The sequence below is a fragment of the Vanellus vanellus genome (genome assembly GCF_965231255.1).
Source record: "Vanellus vanellus genome assembly, chromosome: 2".
Taxonomy (NCBI): Eukaryota; Metazoa; Chordata; class Aves; order Charadriiformes; family Charadriidae; genus Vanellus; species Vanellus vanellus.
In genome coordinates, this window is record NC_138906.1 from 20,591,123 (window position 1) to 20,609,120 (window position 17,998).

A 17,998-nucleotide genomic window follows, 5' to 3' on the forward strand; every position below is an offset into this window, starting at 1 on the left:
TAGCGGCAGCTTTCTGTAGGTTATCTTAATGGATTTATCACCCCGAACTAAGCCCCGACCATCTGTTCATTCCTCTAATTACAAATGCAGAAAAAGCTAATTCGTGATCGCATCATAAAAAAGTAAAATGGAAATGATTTAAGAGTAGGGTATGTCATGCTTCACACTCTGACTGGGGGAAATTGCTCTCCCTTCAATGGGCTGAATTCCCCGACAGCAGAGTTTGCCTCTTTCCCAACAAACAGGAATTCCTGAGGAGTAGCGCTCACCAGAACAGGATTTACTCCCACTTATTCATCTTAAATGTATTTTTAAACTTGGGATTTACATAAGTGTAGTAATGAACTTTCTTTCCTTCTCTCTTAGGTGAGCCCCAAAAGATTTATTTTTGATGCGTTTCCTAATCAGGAAAAGCACACAATCATGGTCCTTAACACACACACACCCCCCCCCCCCCCCCCCAAACTCTGCATTTCCTCCATCTCACTTTTGCTGTGATGCAGGTGTGTCTGGTAGAGTCGCCCGCTGGTTTTGTGCTGGTAACTCATCTTCACTGCAATGCTCTTGGTTTAGAAGAGAGGCAGAAAGCGGGGGGCTGAGTGTGCCTGCCCTGCTTCCTATGAATGACCTTAAATTCTTTTGTAGTGCCACTGTCCGAGCCACCAGTGGCGGTCGTGGTTTAGCTGGGAGTTCAAGTTCTGCTTCACTTGTGTTGTGTGGGTAGAGACTCCTGGCAGTATCTGTCCTCTGCCCTCTGGAAATCTTATACTAAAAAATGGATACAATCAAACGAGTTAAGGGGCCGAGAAGTAATACCTCAGTCCTCTGTGGTTTTTTATGGGGTAAATCTTCCTGCCACCAACACCTCTTACCGGTGTGAAGCGTTGTGCCCTGGGTCTGCAGCAGCTTCGGCAGAGCTTTCAGCAGCCCTAAGGACTGACTGTGACCCAGCTCGTGGGGGAGTTTGATGGTGCGCTTGAACATGCTGCCGGCTCCCTGCAAGAGATATCTGCCTCGTGGCGGGACAGGGAGGCTGGACCTTGATTTCACTCGGGTAAGAATTACAGAGTAATTAACAGGACTGTTGGTAAAGTAGATGGATATTGGAAGGGGGAAATATCTCAAAATTAATTTGGTATCCTGGTTTTTGGAAGCTTTTTAGGTTTCTTTTCCCCCAATTATCTATCTAATTTAAAAAATTGCCAGAAGGTGTATGGTGTGCTTTGCCTAGCGTGATTTGCTTGCCTTAAACTTATTCTTTTAACAGTACTTCAAGGTTTGATTATAATCCTTGGTCTCCAGCATGCTCACCAGTTATCTGTTGGAAAAAATAGCATCCTGTCCTCAAGGCATGAGCTGGTTTTCCATTTCATGAAAATGGAGCGCTTGGTGGCAGTCTGGCCCAGCACTCCCCATTGCCACAGGAATGGGAGTCGGTGTTTCCTTTCCGGGTCCTCTCTGAGCAACTCTGGGCTGAGCAAAAACTTCTGCTCCAGCTTCATGTGATATACAGACTGGCCAGACCTGCTGGAACAACTACCTCTATGGGAACTTTAGGTTAGGAGCCTTTTAAAAAACAGTGTACTGCATCGATGTTGCTGCTATAAATGTTTTGGTCCATATCCGCTATGTATGAAGAAGGTGGAAAGGATCAGAGCAGGCTCTAGGTTTTACACAGACCTCTTGTTTCCACACCATATTGCCATTCATCTAGCAGGGAAAAATACTGGTAGCTCAGGTATTGCTAGTGTGTTCGTTAGCATGCATTGCTTTAATTTTTGAGTGGCAAGCAAAGACACCTTCCCAGCATACCTAACGTTCAGTGGCATTTCAGTACCAAAACTGAGCACAGACCTGGCTGAAACCTGTGCTCCTGTTTACTGCTGAATTTCTGTGGTCAGCAAATACATGGCAAGTGGCATCAGCACACTAAATTGGTGGTGGCCCCTTTCTTATCCCTCCTCTATCCCACGGTAGCAAAAGCTACAGACCAATCCCTGTGTAAATAACTGCAGAATTCTGACCAGAGGTTTCGCTCGGAAGAAAGCACCAGACCAACGGAGCAGTGTGCTCCTTGCTGCATGTCACACTGCATCCTGAACTCACCCTGTATTTTGTGCTATTTGTATTTTGGAAGCATGCCTCATGCTACACAGCTCTTGGCTTGCAGCGAGTGCCATGAGGAATTTGGCCCAGTGCTGCAAAGCCCCAGTCCCTGTTAACTCCTGATCCTTAGCTGTCTCGTCATTGGGAATTCCTGAAGGAATTTAATACCTGAATAGCTCTAAGCTCATCCAATGCTTGGAACTACAGCCCCTGACTTTTTTTTTCCATATATTTATATCTAAGGGCCAGCCTTCAGTCATCTAGCTCTCTTTTTGGTACTGCAGCTCCTGTTAATAGCAGGTGTATTAGAAGTCTACAGCAAAAATAGTGTCATGAAAAGAAAATGGCAGTCACAGCACGTGATTCTTCTGTATGATCTACCATAGATAAACTGTGTCTTAAGGGTGCCCATTTGTCACGAAATACTCTAACTTTCCGACTTTGGAAATCAGATATCATTACCAAAATCTCTTACATCCTGGGACACTGAGCACACTTCCGCCCTTTCATAATTTGTTCCCTAATGCCAATTAGAACTAGTGACTTGACACGTTGAAAAGTCTTTTGAGTCTTGAATATCTTTTTGACACTTGGCCTTTAAGGAATCTGCTTTCAGACTCTGTCACTAAAAGCATCTTGTTTAGAGAAGTTCATATTAAAAAGGAATCAAAAACATTCTATGGCGCAGGCTTTTTCAAATCCTTCTTGTAACTAGGAAGCACTGCTGATCTGTAGAAGGATGTAGGTTAGAAAACACAAGAGATGAATATCACAAACAGTAGGACAATCTAGGGACATCTGGAAACGGCAAGGGAGAGCAATAACAAAGAAACGGGCAACACTGAGCCTATGAGCTGTAATTTAGATGTGGGACCAGAGTGCGCTGAGGTGTCTGGTTGGGTAGGTAGCTCAACCTTTCCTGCAACAGAAGAGTGACCTGGTTTTGGAGCAGCTTCTGTTCCACAAGAACTTAGCACCATGTTTTAAAGCAAACTTGCACAACGCTGGCACCACAAAAGGGAAAGATGTCATACACTGCGTAGTCCATGGAGGAGTCTGTTACTTTTGGCAGTTTTATGTGGCACGGATGAGGGAGGGAGAAACAGTAGTGGGCAGCTCTAAAGCTTTATATGGACTGGAAAAGGCTTGCTCACAGGTAGACCTCCACATAAAACCTAATGGCACTGCACGTTTCTAGAAGTCTTTTGCTAAAAAGCCTTTTTTGTCTCTTATTCTAAAATAAGCAAGGTGATCTGGTATAGAGCAAGCATTAGGCTGCTGGAAGACGGGGTCAAAGAAGACCTCTGCTGTCCTCACTTGCAAGGTAGGACTAGAATGAGGCAAGCTGGTTATAAACAGTGTTTGAGTAGGTGGGTATAGCCTGGGCAAAGGGCCGCATGAGCCACAGGGTCTGCGGCTTACTTTGATATGATTGCTTTTCTCATCTCATCATATTTCCCCCAACATTTATCCAACTTCAAGCAAGAACTGGCTTCAATTATGCTTTGCACTTGGTTTCCATAGATGGCATCTCAGCATGTCAGTGAAACATCAATGAGCTGGAAGAACTAGATGATTCATTAGCATGCAAATAAGCTCACTCCTTAATGAGAGAAAAGCTTTTACTAGCTCATTGTGTGTCCAATACGCTAATTTCTTCCATGTCCTACAAATAACATTTTTATAAGTCAAAGATACGTATGTGTGTCTTTTTCTCCCTCTGTGTTTCTGTGATTTCTGCACATACTCTACCTGTACCTGAACCCTAAATTCTGCCTGGGCAATAGTGGACAAGGAAGGCCAGAGAAAGTCATTCCAATATTTCTGACATCTTTCAGCGTCAGAACCAGTGTTTGCATAATAGGAAAATAATTGGCTTATTAAGAGGGCTAAAGAGCTGATAATTTATCTGCAGAGTTCTGCTGCAATAGCTGTACTGGTAAAGAGTGTGAAAAAATCATGCCCCAGGTCTACACAGCTGTAACGCGAAGCCCGTGGCAAAATGCTGGAGCTGAGTCCTTTGGTCCTTTCCCTCTGTGCTGTCTGGGGAGAGGTGCAGCTGCCTGGGAGGAGACACAGCTGTGGTGGTGGAAGGTCAGCAGTCTGGATGTGCCAGTAGGTGGTTGTATGTGGGTATCTGTGACGTACTGTGTGTTTTCCTCTCTGTGTAGTGCTTCGTGGTGTTTTGGATGTGTTGATCAGCACTCAGCAGTTAACATGGTTTAGCTGCCCGCTGATTCCCACCCCTGCCATCAGCAGGCACGGTCCTGCCTCCCAGAGCGTGGCCAGCCCCACTTCTCAGCATTTGGGTGGCATCCCTCTGGCCTGTAGGGTTGCAAATGTCCAGTGTCTTACATAGATCCAATGTACAGGCTTGAGAAAGCTCTTTTTTAGCTTCTGTAGTTCAGGGGAATAGTTCACACAGGTGAAAAAGAGGTCTTTTGCCAGGGGCTTTTGTCTCACCACCAACCGTGGATACTCTGTTCAGGGTTATGACCCCAAAGTGGCTCCTGGCATCCCCAGACACCCCCCAGTATGACTTGTCGGATAGACATGCCTTAACATGTAGGCTACAAACCTGTAGGAACACAGGGTGAACACCTTGCACGGCCAACACAGGTCTTTCGGCTCACATGCGTTGATGTGTGCTCCAATATTTGTGCTTCTGTGTATGGAAAAGTCCTTGAGAGAAGATGCAAAAAGAGATTAAAAACAAAAAGGAGGGAAAGTGAAGGAAAGAAAGGACAGAGCAAATTAACAGATGGTGCTGTAACACAGGCTACTGTCATGAATAACTTACCAGTCATCTTCGATGGTGCTTTTTATTCTATAAATAATAACTTTTGAACACATCTTGCTTGTCTCAGAGCTATGGTTTCCAGCAAGCAGCGTGCTTTCCTGGTTCCCTGCTGGTCTGGTTGGTGTGGCTGGACCGTGCTGCATGGGCACCCCGGTGGGGGGGGCTGCACTGCCTGGTGTTTCGGGGTGGGACACCCCAGCTCTGACCGATGAGCAATGCTTTGCTTTTTTTTTTTTTTTTAAGGATAAAGAAGGATACCGGATCTTTTTACTCATTCAACTCAATCATCAAAAACCCACCCCATGACGTGACGGGTCATTATTAAGATGATGAGGATAAATACCAATAGGCACACAGACTGGATGCAAAGATGCTTCTTCCTGTTCCCTGTGGCTTGACATTAAGGTATTAACAGGCCATTAAGGGCTGTTGCTTCACTCGGGCCCTTGACAATTGATCATCATAGTGGGAATTTTTAGCCAATATCTCATGCTGTAGTATCAAATAGCCCAGGGGCCCAAACCTGCTATTGCTGCCTGAACCATCACCTCCCTGCTGGTAGTAGCTGTCACGTGTGGTGGTTCCTCGTTATGGAAAAAAGAAAAAAAAGGCTTATGAAGAATAAAAACCTTTGTAGTATAAAATACTACAAAGATACAAGAAGATACAAGAGGTACAAGAGCTGTGTATTTAGTTCTTTCCTAAGCCTTGAACTTTGGGCTCTTCTTTATTGCATACATCATGTTCTTCAGACTCTTTGGTGCGTCTTATCATCCTCTAAGATCAGAAGTAACAGAGTGCATACTTGAAATGGGCTAAGTCCATGAAGTCAGAAAAGCATCTCCTGGAAATTTGTACCTTCTACCTAGTGGAGCATAAGAGCTGTCATTTACTGTTGCATTTAGCAGCTCAGGATGTCACAAAGGCATAATGGCCAAATCCTATATTGCATAAGGAAATTGTGTATTTTGAAGGCCCAGAGGATGAACCACAATTCCATGTTGAGCATGTAATTTCTAGAGACAACTTTTGGTTTTTTTTTTTTTTTTTTGCATGTTGATGTGTCAAAATGTTACCTCCTGCTTGTTCACCTATCACACAGCAATGGAGTTATCTGTCATGGAATCATAAGGAAACCTTGACTCACGCTAGGGTTCAGGAAGACCATGGAGCTATACAGAGCATCCTGAGATCTATGATATCGATACAGGTTATGCTTCCCACTGTAACCACTGACTTTGCTGCTAATCTGGAGAGCTTTAAAGACACCTTATTAGACCTTGCATACTAAGATTCTTATAATGAGCTGTACCCACTCCTCCATATCTCTTCATTCTATGAAATGACGTAGCTAAATGCTCAGAATTGTCAATTGTAAATGGATTATTAGGAGCTACTAGGAAAACAAAAAAGAGAAAAGAATACAAACTCTTCAGTATTGTACGCAGGTCTAATCTAATTTCTAAAAATATAGTGTAACTAAATACACTATACACTAAATACACAGAGATACAAGTAGGAAACAGCACAATGACTATAGGTATGTGTGGGAGTCCACACAAGAAGTGATTAAATATACCATGCATATAAGTACACTTAGGGAAGAATATACTGAGGGTAAATAGAAAGGACACCCATAAGAACACAAGCCTTATGGTGATGCTAAGTAGGAAATGAATGTCCACTGTCTCTTCTACTACAAAAACTAGGAGATAATAAAGGAAAGCAGCAGATGATAACAAATTCAGAATAAATGAAAAGAGATGCTTCTTTGCACAACTTTAGTGCAGACAGAAAACTTTAAGAACTGTTACATACATATGCACATAGAAAGCCCCTAAACTGCAAACTGCTGAACACTACTCAAGTACTCTGGAAATGTATAAATGTATAAATATATTCATGCCATGTTATTAACCTTTTCTATATTCACCATTGCTGCAGATGGGCTACTTGGTTGGATAGACTCTTGGCTTTTTGTTTACTTTGCTGCAATGGCATATGCTGTCTTAAGGCTTTTAATTATATGGTGATTTTTTTTTTGCTTATTTTCAGTCTTCTGAAGGAAAATAGGTACTGCCAATGAGTTGTTGGGGAGAAGAGTCTTGTATAAACCAGCAAGAGAGCTATGAATATGATAAATACATTAGTGCTTTTTATTATCTTAACTAAGTTGGCACATTAGCCAGTAAATGTCTACTGCCTCTGCACAATCTCCATTTTGACACTCTGCGTTGATAATGAGCTGGATTTATGGAGAAATGAATCATGTAGTACAAAAGCTGCAGATTCATGCGAAGGAGCAATGAATGAAATAATATGTCGCTATTCAAAATGCGTATTTCCTAATAAAGGACTTTTTTGTTTTTCTCTGAAGTCAAGTTTGATGTCAAAAATAACAGAACAAAAGCTCCTCTTGGACTGGAAAAGAAACACCTGTTTTGCTCTAAGAGTCTTGGATTCTTCTCAGGATCCACAGTTAATCAGCAACAGAGATTTGCTGGAGAAAGAGTTCATTTCAATTTCTGCTATGCAAGGGAGTACGCAGTTTGAGGGAGTGATGTTCTGACATTGCTATAGTTTAGCAGTGGGTAATCGGAAACTATTTGAAATGTGTTAATTCTATAAATTACACAGCAGTTGTGCCCTGCTAGCACAAAGATAATACAAGTTAACCTCAGTGCTCCTACTGCTCAGGGATCGAGGGCGATAGAAGGGAAGCACGGAAGTGCTGGTACTGCTGCTGCCAGCAATCTGTGCCGCCTCTGCATCTGCTTGGGGAAAAACAGAAGAATCCACTTCTGCAGCAAGGTGTTTACCAGAAGCACACCTCAGAAACACATCTCAGCCAAAAATTGGTCAGAAGAGCCTGGAATTATCCACTTAGAATCCCCTTAGCCACAATGGTTCTGGCACACGCAGAACAAGCAGAGGCAGAGAAGTGTGCAGGGTCAAAGCATTAGACCAAAAGCTCTATTGCAACTTGAAATCACATTGACAGTGCCACCAATTTCAGTCTGCTGCTTTGCTGGCTCATGTTCCTTAGAAAGTTAGAAATCATGTCTGACCTTTTATCAACACAATCCAGTTTTGTATTTCTTGATATGCAGATGTGCTGCATATTAAACAGTGTGTTTTTCAATGCCAAATCAAAACCAAAAATTCTCTTTAATGAAAATGTATGGCAGGTGCCTGCGTGTGTGTATGTGTGTGTGTGCGCATGTGCGGTGTGTCAGTTCCAGATGCTTTGGAATAGACCATGCAATAAGCAGCAAGCTGAGCAGGGCACTACCTAAATTCATCACAGTCAGTATGAAGTTAAGTAGTTCCAGTGAACCAGAGGAACCATGACTATGGTGTCTTCATGCTAGCTTCCCTCAGAAGCACAGACATTACGCTAAGGATGACTTAGAGGTGCCTCTTTCAAATCAGGATCTACAGTCCGCAACGCTGTCCTTCGATAATCATGTACATACCCTCTCTTTCAAGAAGCTGAACATGTCTCATTTGGTTTTCATTCTGCACAGCTGCTGGCCATGATGCCCACTTTTGTGTAATTGCCCAATGGTTACAGCTGTGGAGGAATGACCCTCGTTTCAGTTCCTGTCTTTGCCTAAGACAGCCTTTCACCTTGCAGGAGAGGTGTTGCTCGAGGTTGGATACAGTTCCTACATTTTACGGTAGACATGCAGTAAGGTATAAGAACATTTCTGGCAGTGGGCACTGGAGACCCAGACTCTCTTTTCCTAAAGGAAATACCTAACTCTTACCCCTAATAGTCGCCCAGCTTTTCTGTTTCTACAGTCTACTAATCCTGCGTTCTTTTCTACATGATAGCAGAGCTTCAAAAAGAGGGATGAAGAGTGCTTAGTGGCTATAACATATCCTGGCAATTATGTAGCTGCAGACGGTTTTGTTCATGCTTAGGAAGGCACCAAGTCTGACCCCTTCCACCTCCCGAGTGACTGATCTGCCCACTAAACTATTATGTAAAAGGAAGTATGAGGCCCTTCCCCACCTGCTCCTTAAAAGAACGTAGGTGATCACTTCACTCAGGCATGGCCCTACCCAAATGTTGTATGCTGGGCACGTCCTGGGAATATTCACCCAGCTGAGCCCGGCAGAAACTTTTGAACATTTTGTTTTCTGATTCAGATCTGGAATAAGTATGAGCTGGGCGGCTCATGTCAAGGCTGGGGGAAGTCTCCAGCAGGGCATGGGCACAGCTACAGGTCCCTGGGAAGCATCAGATAAAAATATCTGGCATCTTTTGACTTACTTGACAACTAAACCGCAGTTTTCAAAATAACAATTTGGGATTTAAGTGTTTATATTCTACCTAGATCTTGTTTCTGACACTCAAATGCATTACAATTTTGAAGTGACAGAACTCAGCTAATACAAAGCTAAAAGTTGTGAAAGACATAAACCAACCCTCATCCAACATTTTTGGATCATCAAATTCTGCATTATACAAGGTTGTGTAGTGGTTTTTTTTTTTATTTGTTTAGGTATCATTTTATGTAAAGCAAGCTTATATGTCTAGAATAGAAGTTGCCCAATTTTTATTTTGAAAAACTTACATTTTGTCTTTTTTTTTATATTGACTTTTATTAGAAACAACAAAAATTGCTTTGTTTTTTAAGACATCCTCAAACAGTAAGTCACACTTTGACATTATGGTTCCAATACAAAATAATGAAATTCCAATGTAGGAAAACTACACGAAATGATAGCTAGTAGGAAATTAATTCTTATTTTACTTCCATTTCCTGCACTTTTAAAGTCGCAGGTTTCTATAGCCAATCATGCCTGTCAGTGAGAGCATATCACTTTTCATCAGTCCCTTACCTGCTACGTAGCAATGATAAGAAACACATAGCAATGATAAGAAACACATCCTCACCTTCCACTCAGTTCTGCTAACATACCGTGTATTTTGTTTCCAGAGTTCTTTTTCATTCTGAGGTCTAGAGTACTAGTACTGCTAAACATAAGGTAAAAAAATGAACATGCGGCCATATAAGTGAATTTATACCAGAAAGATAAAATGTTCACCAAAGAGCTACCAGAAAATCATGCTGCATGTCAGAGGAAGAAGGAGGGGGAGTGGTGGGATCATGCTCGTAAGTAGTAATGAATACAACAGATATAAACCTCCTCAAACCAAAGCAGACTATACAAGTGACTGAGCGTATACAAACATTAAAAAAGTAAAAGAACACAGATCCCCAATTTTTTTATCACATTTTTTGGTGGGTAGGGAGTAAATGCCTTACTGGTGGTGTTCTGGTCTTCTGAAATTCAGATTCGCACAATGTTGTCTGCATTGGCCTAACTTCGGTACAGGACTTCTCAGTTTTCCACACTAAACTCACTTGATAGTGGTACTCCTTGAAATACTCCAGTACATTCTGGACATCTTCACCAGAAAGTGTTTACTGGAGTGTTCTAGCCAGTGTTTTACCTCTCTTAGATGCACCACCACACTTCAAGAGCACCATATTACCCAAGGCAGCAAGGAATACAAATTCCCTGTCTAAAACTGCTGCCTTCTCAGGATCCATTTTATCTTTAAGTGAAAAGGGAAGAATTTAAATTGCAAGCAATAACTTATCAATCGTCCGTCTTCCCTGTGCCAGGACAAACAGTATTTACTTTCATCCAGCGTATCTTATTATCTGTAATTATCAACTCTGCCAAGTTCCAAGAAATATAAATGGCATGTTTTCTAAGGAGGGTGAAAGTATACTGTTATCTTAGTTCTTCTACTTCTCAGTTCTTGGGTTATTTCACACAAAAAATTGCCCAGTTGTTTTCAGGTGACTTGATTTCACCAGATGTCACTTGCTTCACAGATATATACTTTCTATAAATGTCCATGGGAGTTGAAGGAACATAAGAAAAAAAGAATATACTGTATTCTGGAAATAACTTAAACCTATTTAATATGCATTATGATGTTAACACATACCAAATATTCTTGATCTACCAGATTTTAATCTGTAGTTTTACAGTTTAGTACCAAAAATTAAGAAAATTTTTAAGCATCGAAGTTGGATGCCTAAAATATGTTTAATTAAACATTTAGGACAACATACCAGATATGCTTCTTTTTGATAGCTGGACCTGCAGCCCCTTATGTTTCATAAATATTAGGACTGCAAACATCTTTAAAATAGTTATTTTGGTGAAATTTGTCAAGATGATTAAATATATTTGTACTGATCTGCCTCTGCACTTCCTTGTTTTATCAAAAAGCCTGGCTCAAACATGAGGTCCACAATATACTTTTGAGGAGGAAGCAGAAGCCCAGCTATTCCTTGAGGAGAGTCATCAACCAATTCAACTTCATTCCAAGCTCTGTTATACTTGCCACGAACTAAACTACAGCGAATGCCAATCCTGTCTGCTATCACCTAAAAAGGAAAGAAAGAGGAGTTAATCACAGTTAATACGTGTAGCTTCTGTGATATACAGCAAGGCCAAGAGACGCTTAAAAAGAAAACAAGTATCTGAAAGGCCAAGAACTTTCTTGAAACAGACTTTGTAAATCCCTGAAGTGTTCCAAACTGCAAATCTTTGTTGTTGGTTCTGCTTAGAAAGTGTAGGCTTTTAAATGTTATTTCTACCATATTCTATGCACAACATGAAAAATACTCATTTTAACTCTTTCAGACACTGATACATTTGTTTATCAGCCAGTCCTTCAGATCTCAAATGAAGTGCAACACCCACAGTACCCAGCAATTGTTTTTTTCTAGTTGGAAGACTTATTTCTGAAAAACACTTTGAAGAACTGTCTATTCAGGCAATGAGGTGTAGGTACATTGCACACACAGAGCTAGTATGAAATATTAAGTGCAAAAATGCAACACTTATCAGTGCAAGTTCAGGACGGCTGCTTCGCTCTAAAGCACGCTCCTTGCTTTTCAGCCCTGGGAATGTGGGAAGCAATGAAACGCGAGGCGAGCGTCTGCTAGATGAAACACCTGCCTTTCCTCTGTGCTGCGCTGTCACTGACAGACATATAATGGTTTCCAGCTACAAAACTGCTTTCTCAGAATGCATCTGCTGTGAAGGAATGAAATCCTGAAAGATTTTTAACTTGTTACAAATGGACAGGGATATCCATTGCTTACACTGCTGTGGCTTTAGGAACGATGATCAGTCCTTACAACGGTTTCTCAGGACAGTGGAGGATAAGTGAACAACAGTGCTGCTCCAGCACAATTAATTCATGCCCTCAGACCTCCGTAAAATATGTTGGGAACTTTCTCTCCCCACAGATACCATAAATTTAGGATTGTGCTCTTTCTCCTGCGTACTGTTTCCTAGGTCCCTCCTGCTTAATGCGTTAGGCCCTTTCTTCTCTTTTCCTTTCCATCCAAGAAGAAGAGAGGTCCAGCTACCCAGCAGCCAAGGAAAAAGGATGGGACAGATACGCAGGCTGCACCAGTACATCTTCACATGAAGACAGAAGAAAATAATCTTCCCATCTAAGAAACTAGAACATAAAAGCTGTTATATACTATCATAGAATATTGGATAGATACCAAATAAAAATTGTCCCAACAAGTTTACATTTGCAGCATGGAAAAAAAAAAGGAAGCTGCATAATTCAATATTTTACAGTTTACAGAAAACGTAAAATGTTTTGACTCCCAATCAAATATTTTGGCTTTTTGCCATTTATCAAGTGTTCTGCTGATATCACTTAAGACAATTTAATGACAACAAGAATGTTTACAGAAAGAAGCGATGCTGGCTTTCATTCACTGGGAAATCAACTTTGCCAGTGAAAAATGACTTAAGTGTATACAAAAGATTTTGCATGAATATAAATATTATATTATACTGATGCAAGTATACTTTAGTTTATAATATCCATTTAACATCAATATGTTGTGTTGTAAAATAAATGTTGATGTACCTTGAAAAGTAAAGCCCTGTGGTAGAATGTCCCTTTTTTGACTTTCCCAATAGGCACAACGTTGCATTTCAGTTCAAATTCTATTTCACTTATGTGAAGTTCCCAGCTGAAGTCATGTAGTTTGTCTCTTTCAATCGGGCCACCCATCTTGTCTGCAACAAACCTGTTCCAATGTATACTGGGATCAATTACATCTATAATTCCTCTTGTATTTGTCACAAAAATAAAGCGAAAATGAAATGCATACAAGCAATAAGTGAATGACATACAATACTTTAATACTTTTGCTATTTTAATTATTTTATTTAGTAACTCATATTTTAAATACGCTCACTGTTAAATACAAGTAACCATAACTCAGGTCATTCACATTTATCACAAACTTGTCAGCAGAGATTCTGGAGAGGTCTAAGGATAGGCGATAGGCACAAACTCCTCAGAGAAAATCACCAATAACAGTGTAATTACCGAGGAAATCATTCAGAAGGTAGCGTTCATCTTTACAGGTAACAGATTATGTGAGCTACGTATTACAATTCCTGGCCCTTCCATTTGTTTCAAATAGTAATAAAGGTGTGAGAATATATATGCCAAAAATAAAGCCAGAGGTAATGATCCCAACATAGAAAAGCAACTATATCCAGGAAGGGTACTTCAACTTCTACATGTGCTTTCTTATTCAGTGTTAGGTTTATGGTTGGACTTGATGATCTTAAAGCTCTTTTCCAACCTAAATGATTCTATGATTATATCAAAGCCCATATTTGGGGGGTGAGTGGCATGTATTTATCCATTAAAAAGAATGGCTCAGTCAAAGAAACAGAAGATCAGAAGTCACAATCTGTGCAAACGCTGCCAAAAGCATGTCTTTGGGATGACTGTGCTCCCACAGGACCAAGCCCCTACCTCCTCATACACACCTTCACCTCCCCGATGCATGGCCCCTGTACATAAAGACCTTTGTTCCTCAGAGTGTCCTCAGCCACAGGCACAAGCGTTATTGAGGGTTCTCACTCTGGACAGGGTGTTGCAGAGCTGACATGGGAATCACAAGCCACTGCTTCAGACAGGGAGCTAAAATCTGTATCATCTCCTCTGCAGTGAACAGGTTCTGTCCTCACCGTACATGCAAGGCAGCCTCAAAGGCCCTACTTCTCAAAACCCGCAGCCTGAGGAGGTACTGGTCACAACAGGGTGGGTACAGGGAGTTATCACCGAGCAGGCTGGACACGGTATCTTGAAGTTGGGAATTACTGGACGAGGCTGAAGAGGTGGGGGGCTCCAAGCGGTCGCTTTGTGCTGCCTGCGCCTGCAGCCAGCCCTCAGTGAAGAGCACAAAGCTGCTTGAGCAGCTCCTGCCTGCGCACAAAGATGTGCTGCGTTTGTTTAAAAGGAGAGAGCCAGCAATAGCGCGTGTCCCCTCATCTACCCCGGCTGCCTCCCCGGCGAGCACAGCAGGAGCTCTGCTCAGGCTGCCGAGGGCTGCTGCAGCCGCCTCCTCCTCCCCTTCCTCCTATTCAACACACGCTATTCAGGCAGCCGCTTAAAATGGAAGCTACACATCAAATCCCCACAGAAAACATTCTACTTAGATTTCCCGTGATTGTCTCGCTGGGTTCTGTGCCTGTAAGTATTTCATTGGTATGTTTGAAGAGCGGATTTGAAAGAGCATTTTATGGATTCCACCTTGAGGACGGCAGCGTGATTTATGCACAGCTGGATAGTTAAGGATGAATATCTGTCGTGTCAAATTTTGCAATCAACAGAAAAGTCATTCCTCTTATCACATTAGACCGCTTCATTAAAAATGAGAGTTAGTAGAAGAAACATATTTTGTGAGACTCAGCGGGATCCGACGCCAAACTCTCCAGATTCAGGAGGTAGCCAGGAAACTGCTAAGATAGTAAAGGTTAAACTAAGGAGAAGATGAAAGCAGCACACTGCTTGGAGGTGACAGTGATTGGTGCCCAGGCTGAGTAGTCAGTGTAACTAATGAATCACACATTGATAACAACAGTCTGGACACGCACCGTTGCAATATTCGGACACTATTAAATCATCAGGATGTTAATTCCAGTAGCACCTAAAAACTACACTAGAAAAACGTCTCGTGCTTTTGGCTCTATAAGAAAACAAAATACAAGAAAGTTTCTGTCCCAAGGGGTCTCCAAACCAACCAGGCAAGAGAGATTGTAAGAGAAAGAACAGACACGAACACACAGAAAGAACACTCAAGTTGCAACAGGCTCAGTATTAGGCTGGGGTTTTAACTTCTGCGTTTAGGCTCGGCAGCACCCGGGACTTTCCTGTTCCTTGATTATATAGATGTTATATGCAGCTGTTGTGTTTATTGGAAAGGAGATCAGTACATATATATATCAATGACAAAAAAAAATATGGAATATTCATATGGAAATTGTCCATATTAATATTTTCAAAATGAGAAATCTGTACCCTTTTGTTGCAAGTGATATTTTATTTTAAAAAACTTAAACTAATTACAACAAATTTAGAAACAAGGAGCTTAAAATCTAAAATTATGTCAAAATTCTGGACCAAAGCTGATTTGTATTCCAATTAAGGATGGAGAAAATAACAAATTTTTAAAAGTTGTCCTTGGATGAGAAAACTGTTATTTTACCAATTCAACTTCTTTGCGTTATTTGTGGAAACACAATTCGGTACTCACTGTGCAAGAGCCACAACCTGTTCCCGAGTAGTAGTCAGTGGTAGAATTGTTTTGGAAGCATCATTAATGTAATCCAGTAAAATGAAGTCAGGTGGTGGTAGCCAATGTGCATTTTCTAGATTTATTTCATCCTGGACTTCAGATATAATCGGAGAAACTTCTTTCATTTTTGCCTCTTCTTTTTTCCCCTTCCCTTTTCTTACATAGGAAAAAAATACACTTATTTAGAATACCGTAATCTAAAATCTATCGCAGTAGTTCTCCAACAGGACATTTTAGACAAACTGATTTTGGGGGAAAAATAGTCAAAATCTTTTCGCTTGATAATGAATAGTCCAAAATCTACAAAGCTCTAGAGAATATTTGTGGAACGTACCCTCAGGAGATGGTTAGGAACCGAATGATATTAGCTCCATATTAATATTCCTGTAAATTCTCATTTTATGTCTGTCTGTGGCTCTGATATGCTTTTCTCATATATGGATTATCTAGGGGAGGAGACACCTACGTACAGTGACATAATAATAACAACAGGTTTTTAGGAGTATATAGGAAACATTTTTAGACAGCTACATTTTGTTTGCATACGGTCATGAATTAAAAATCATGGACTCCTGTGAGTTTTTATTCGATAGAGAACTGGACTGCAAATAAAGGAACAAAAGGTATCAAGAGCACGGCTGAAATCTTGACAGGACACAACAAGCAGTAGCCTCTGTAGCTGCAAATCCACGTACTTCAAGCTTTATACAAACTACAAAATTGTTCGTCAGATGAAGATTTTATGAGATATCTGGTTTTGCTGACTTTTTTCATTGTACACACTACATTTTTCACTTATGTTCAGAATCTGAAAAATGACTGTGATGCTGAACAGCCATCATAAGCACCTAGCAGAGGTATAAATGAAATGCTCGTTCTGCTTATCTAGAATACTGTACATTTCACAACTTATGCAGCAACTATAAAATCAGTATCTTACCAGAGGTATTGTTAAGATCTATACAATCAGACAGTTTAGGATTTTTCCTTTGTGGGAACACATGGAACTTGTGTTTTATAAGCATTATGTCTTTTTTCAGCATAGGTCCTGAATAATTCTAATGTGAAATAGGACAAAATTTCTTTCCTTTGTTTAACAGTTCTGGCTTATTTTTTAAAATCTATAATACTTCTAGCATTCTTGGAAGGAAAAAAAAAAAGAAATAAAGGATCACTAGAGTACATGGCTCCAGGGCGCACTATCATTATTGTATGTTTTTCAAATTATTCTTAAAATTTTTACAATGAACAGCCCTCTTAAGATGGAAGGCATTGGACAAAGCAGAAGGGCATATACCATTATCAGTAGTCTAATTCAAGAAATTTGTCTTCAGAATACTTTGCAAACTTTTCTTTTACCTACTGAGATTTATCATATTCACAAAAAGCCCTTTTCACAGATTTCATAAAGCACATTTTTTAGAAGGATAACCAATTAAGATTTAATCTCCAAATTATATAAAATTCACCACGCTCTTAAATAAACTGTTCCGGTTATTAATTACACTTATACTTGAAAAAAGCAGACAAACAGTTTTCTTTATCTAATGTGACTCTAACTACAGCCAGGGGACTTTACAATACTAGATTAAACAGCTACCTCCTTCTCCATTTAAACACTTATGATTATGGTTAAGAATACCTTGTTTAAAAAAAATGAATTATTCCCACCTCTCTGGTGTCTGACTTAGCAGGTTTTCAAAACAACAATTTCTACAAACGGTATAATCCTTGTTCCTTCACCATTTTCTTTCTTTGTCCTCTGCTCTTCCCTCCTGTTCTCCCAGTATTTTCTTTTCTCTATGAAAAGTGCACCACTAAATTACACTGCTATAGCAGGAGAATTTGTTCCCTTTTCCTGTCTACTCAAGAGACTCTTGAATCACTCTTATTCTCCTTCTTTCCAGTTTTCAGGAAGGAAAGACCTGAGAAGGATGGGTTTGAACAACAGTTTGGTTTTTTGCCGCTTTTTATTTCTCTGAGGTATGACTATGTTCTGTTCCTTGTTGGAACGGCTGATATAAGGTTGTCTTCCACACCTGTCTCTACCATTTTCCTCAACTCTTCAGTTCACCATGTCTGTCTAATATTTGTCTCACAAGGAACTGTGGAGATGCTGTCGTACAGCTCAGTGATATAAAATAATCAGTAACTGTTGCAGTAGACTTTTGCTATCTTTTTCCTATCCTCTTTTTTTATCCCCATTTACCAGTGTGAATTATGACATCAGAAAAAAATCACTCCCCTTTCCCAAACCTGTCTTACTACTCGTGAGACATACTTGCAGCAAATGCAGAGGAACATTGCAAAGGAGAACTCATGGCAGTTTGTAGTCTCCAAGCTGTTTCTGATTCCTGTTGCAACTTCCGTACAACAGTCCAACGGGTCACCAGAGAGACAGTGTGAGGAAGAAGACAGCCAATACAAT

At 40.7% G+C, this 17,998-nt stretch overlaps 1 protein-coding gene across 1 annotated transcript in view; it reads right to left on the bottom strand.

Annotated features, from left to right (window-relative positions):
• Positions 1 to 11,115: 11,115 nt before the first annotated feature.
• Positions 11,116 to 17,998, bottom strand: part of ARMC3 (armadillo repeat containing 3) — a gene marked incomplete at both ends in the record, with an annotated part of 56,637 nt that continues 49,754 nt past the window's right edge. Inside the window, 3 exons of the mRNA XM_082480052.1 lie at positions 11,116 to 11,325; positions 12,840 to 13,002; positions 15,529 to 15,726. Of these exons, the coding sequence (XP_082336178.1) occupies positions 11,116 to 11,325; positions 12,840 to 13,002; positions 15,529 to 15,726 (571 nt within the window). The remainder of the gene's footprint in view (positions 11,326 to 12,839; positions 13,003 to 15,528; positions 15,727 to 17,998) is intronic.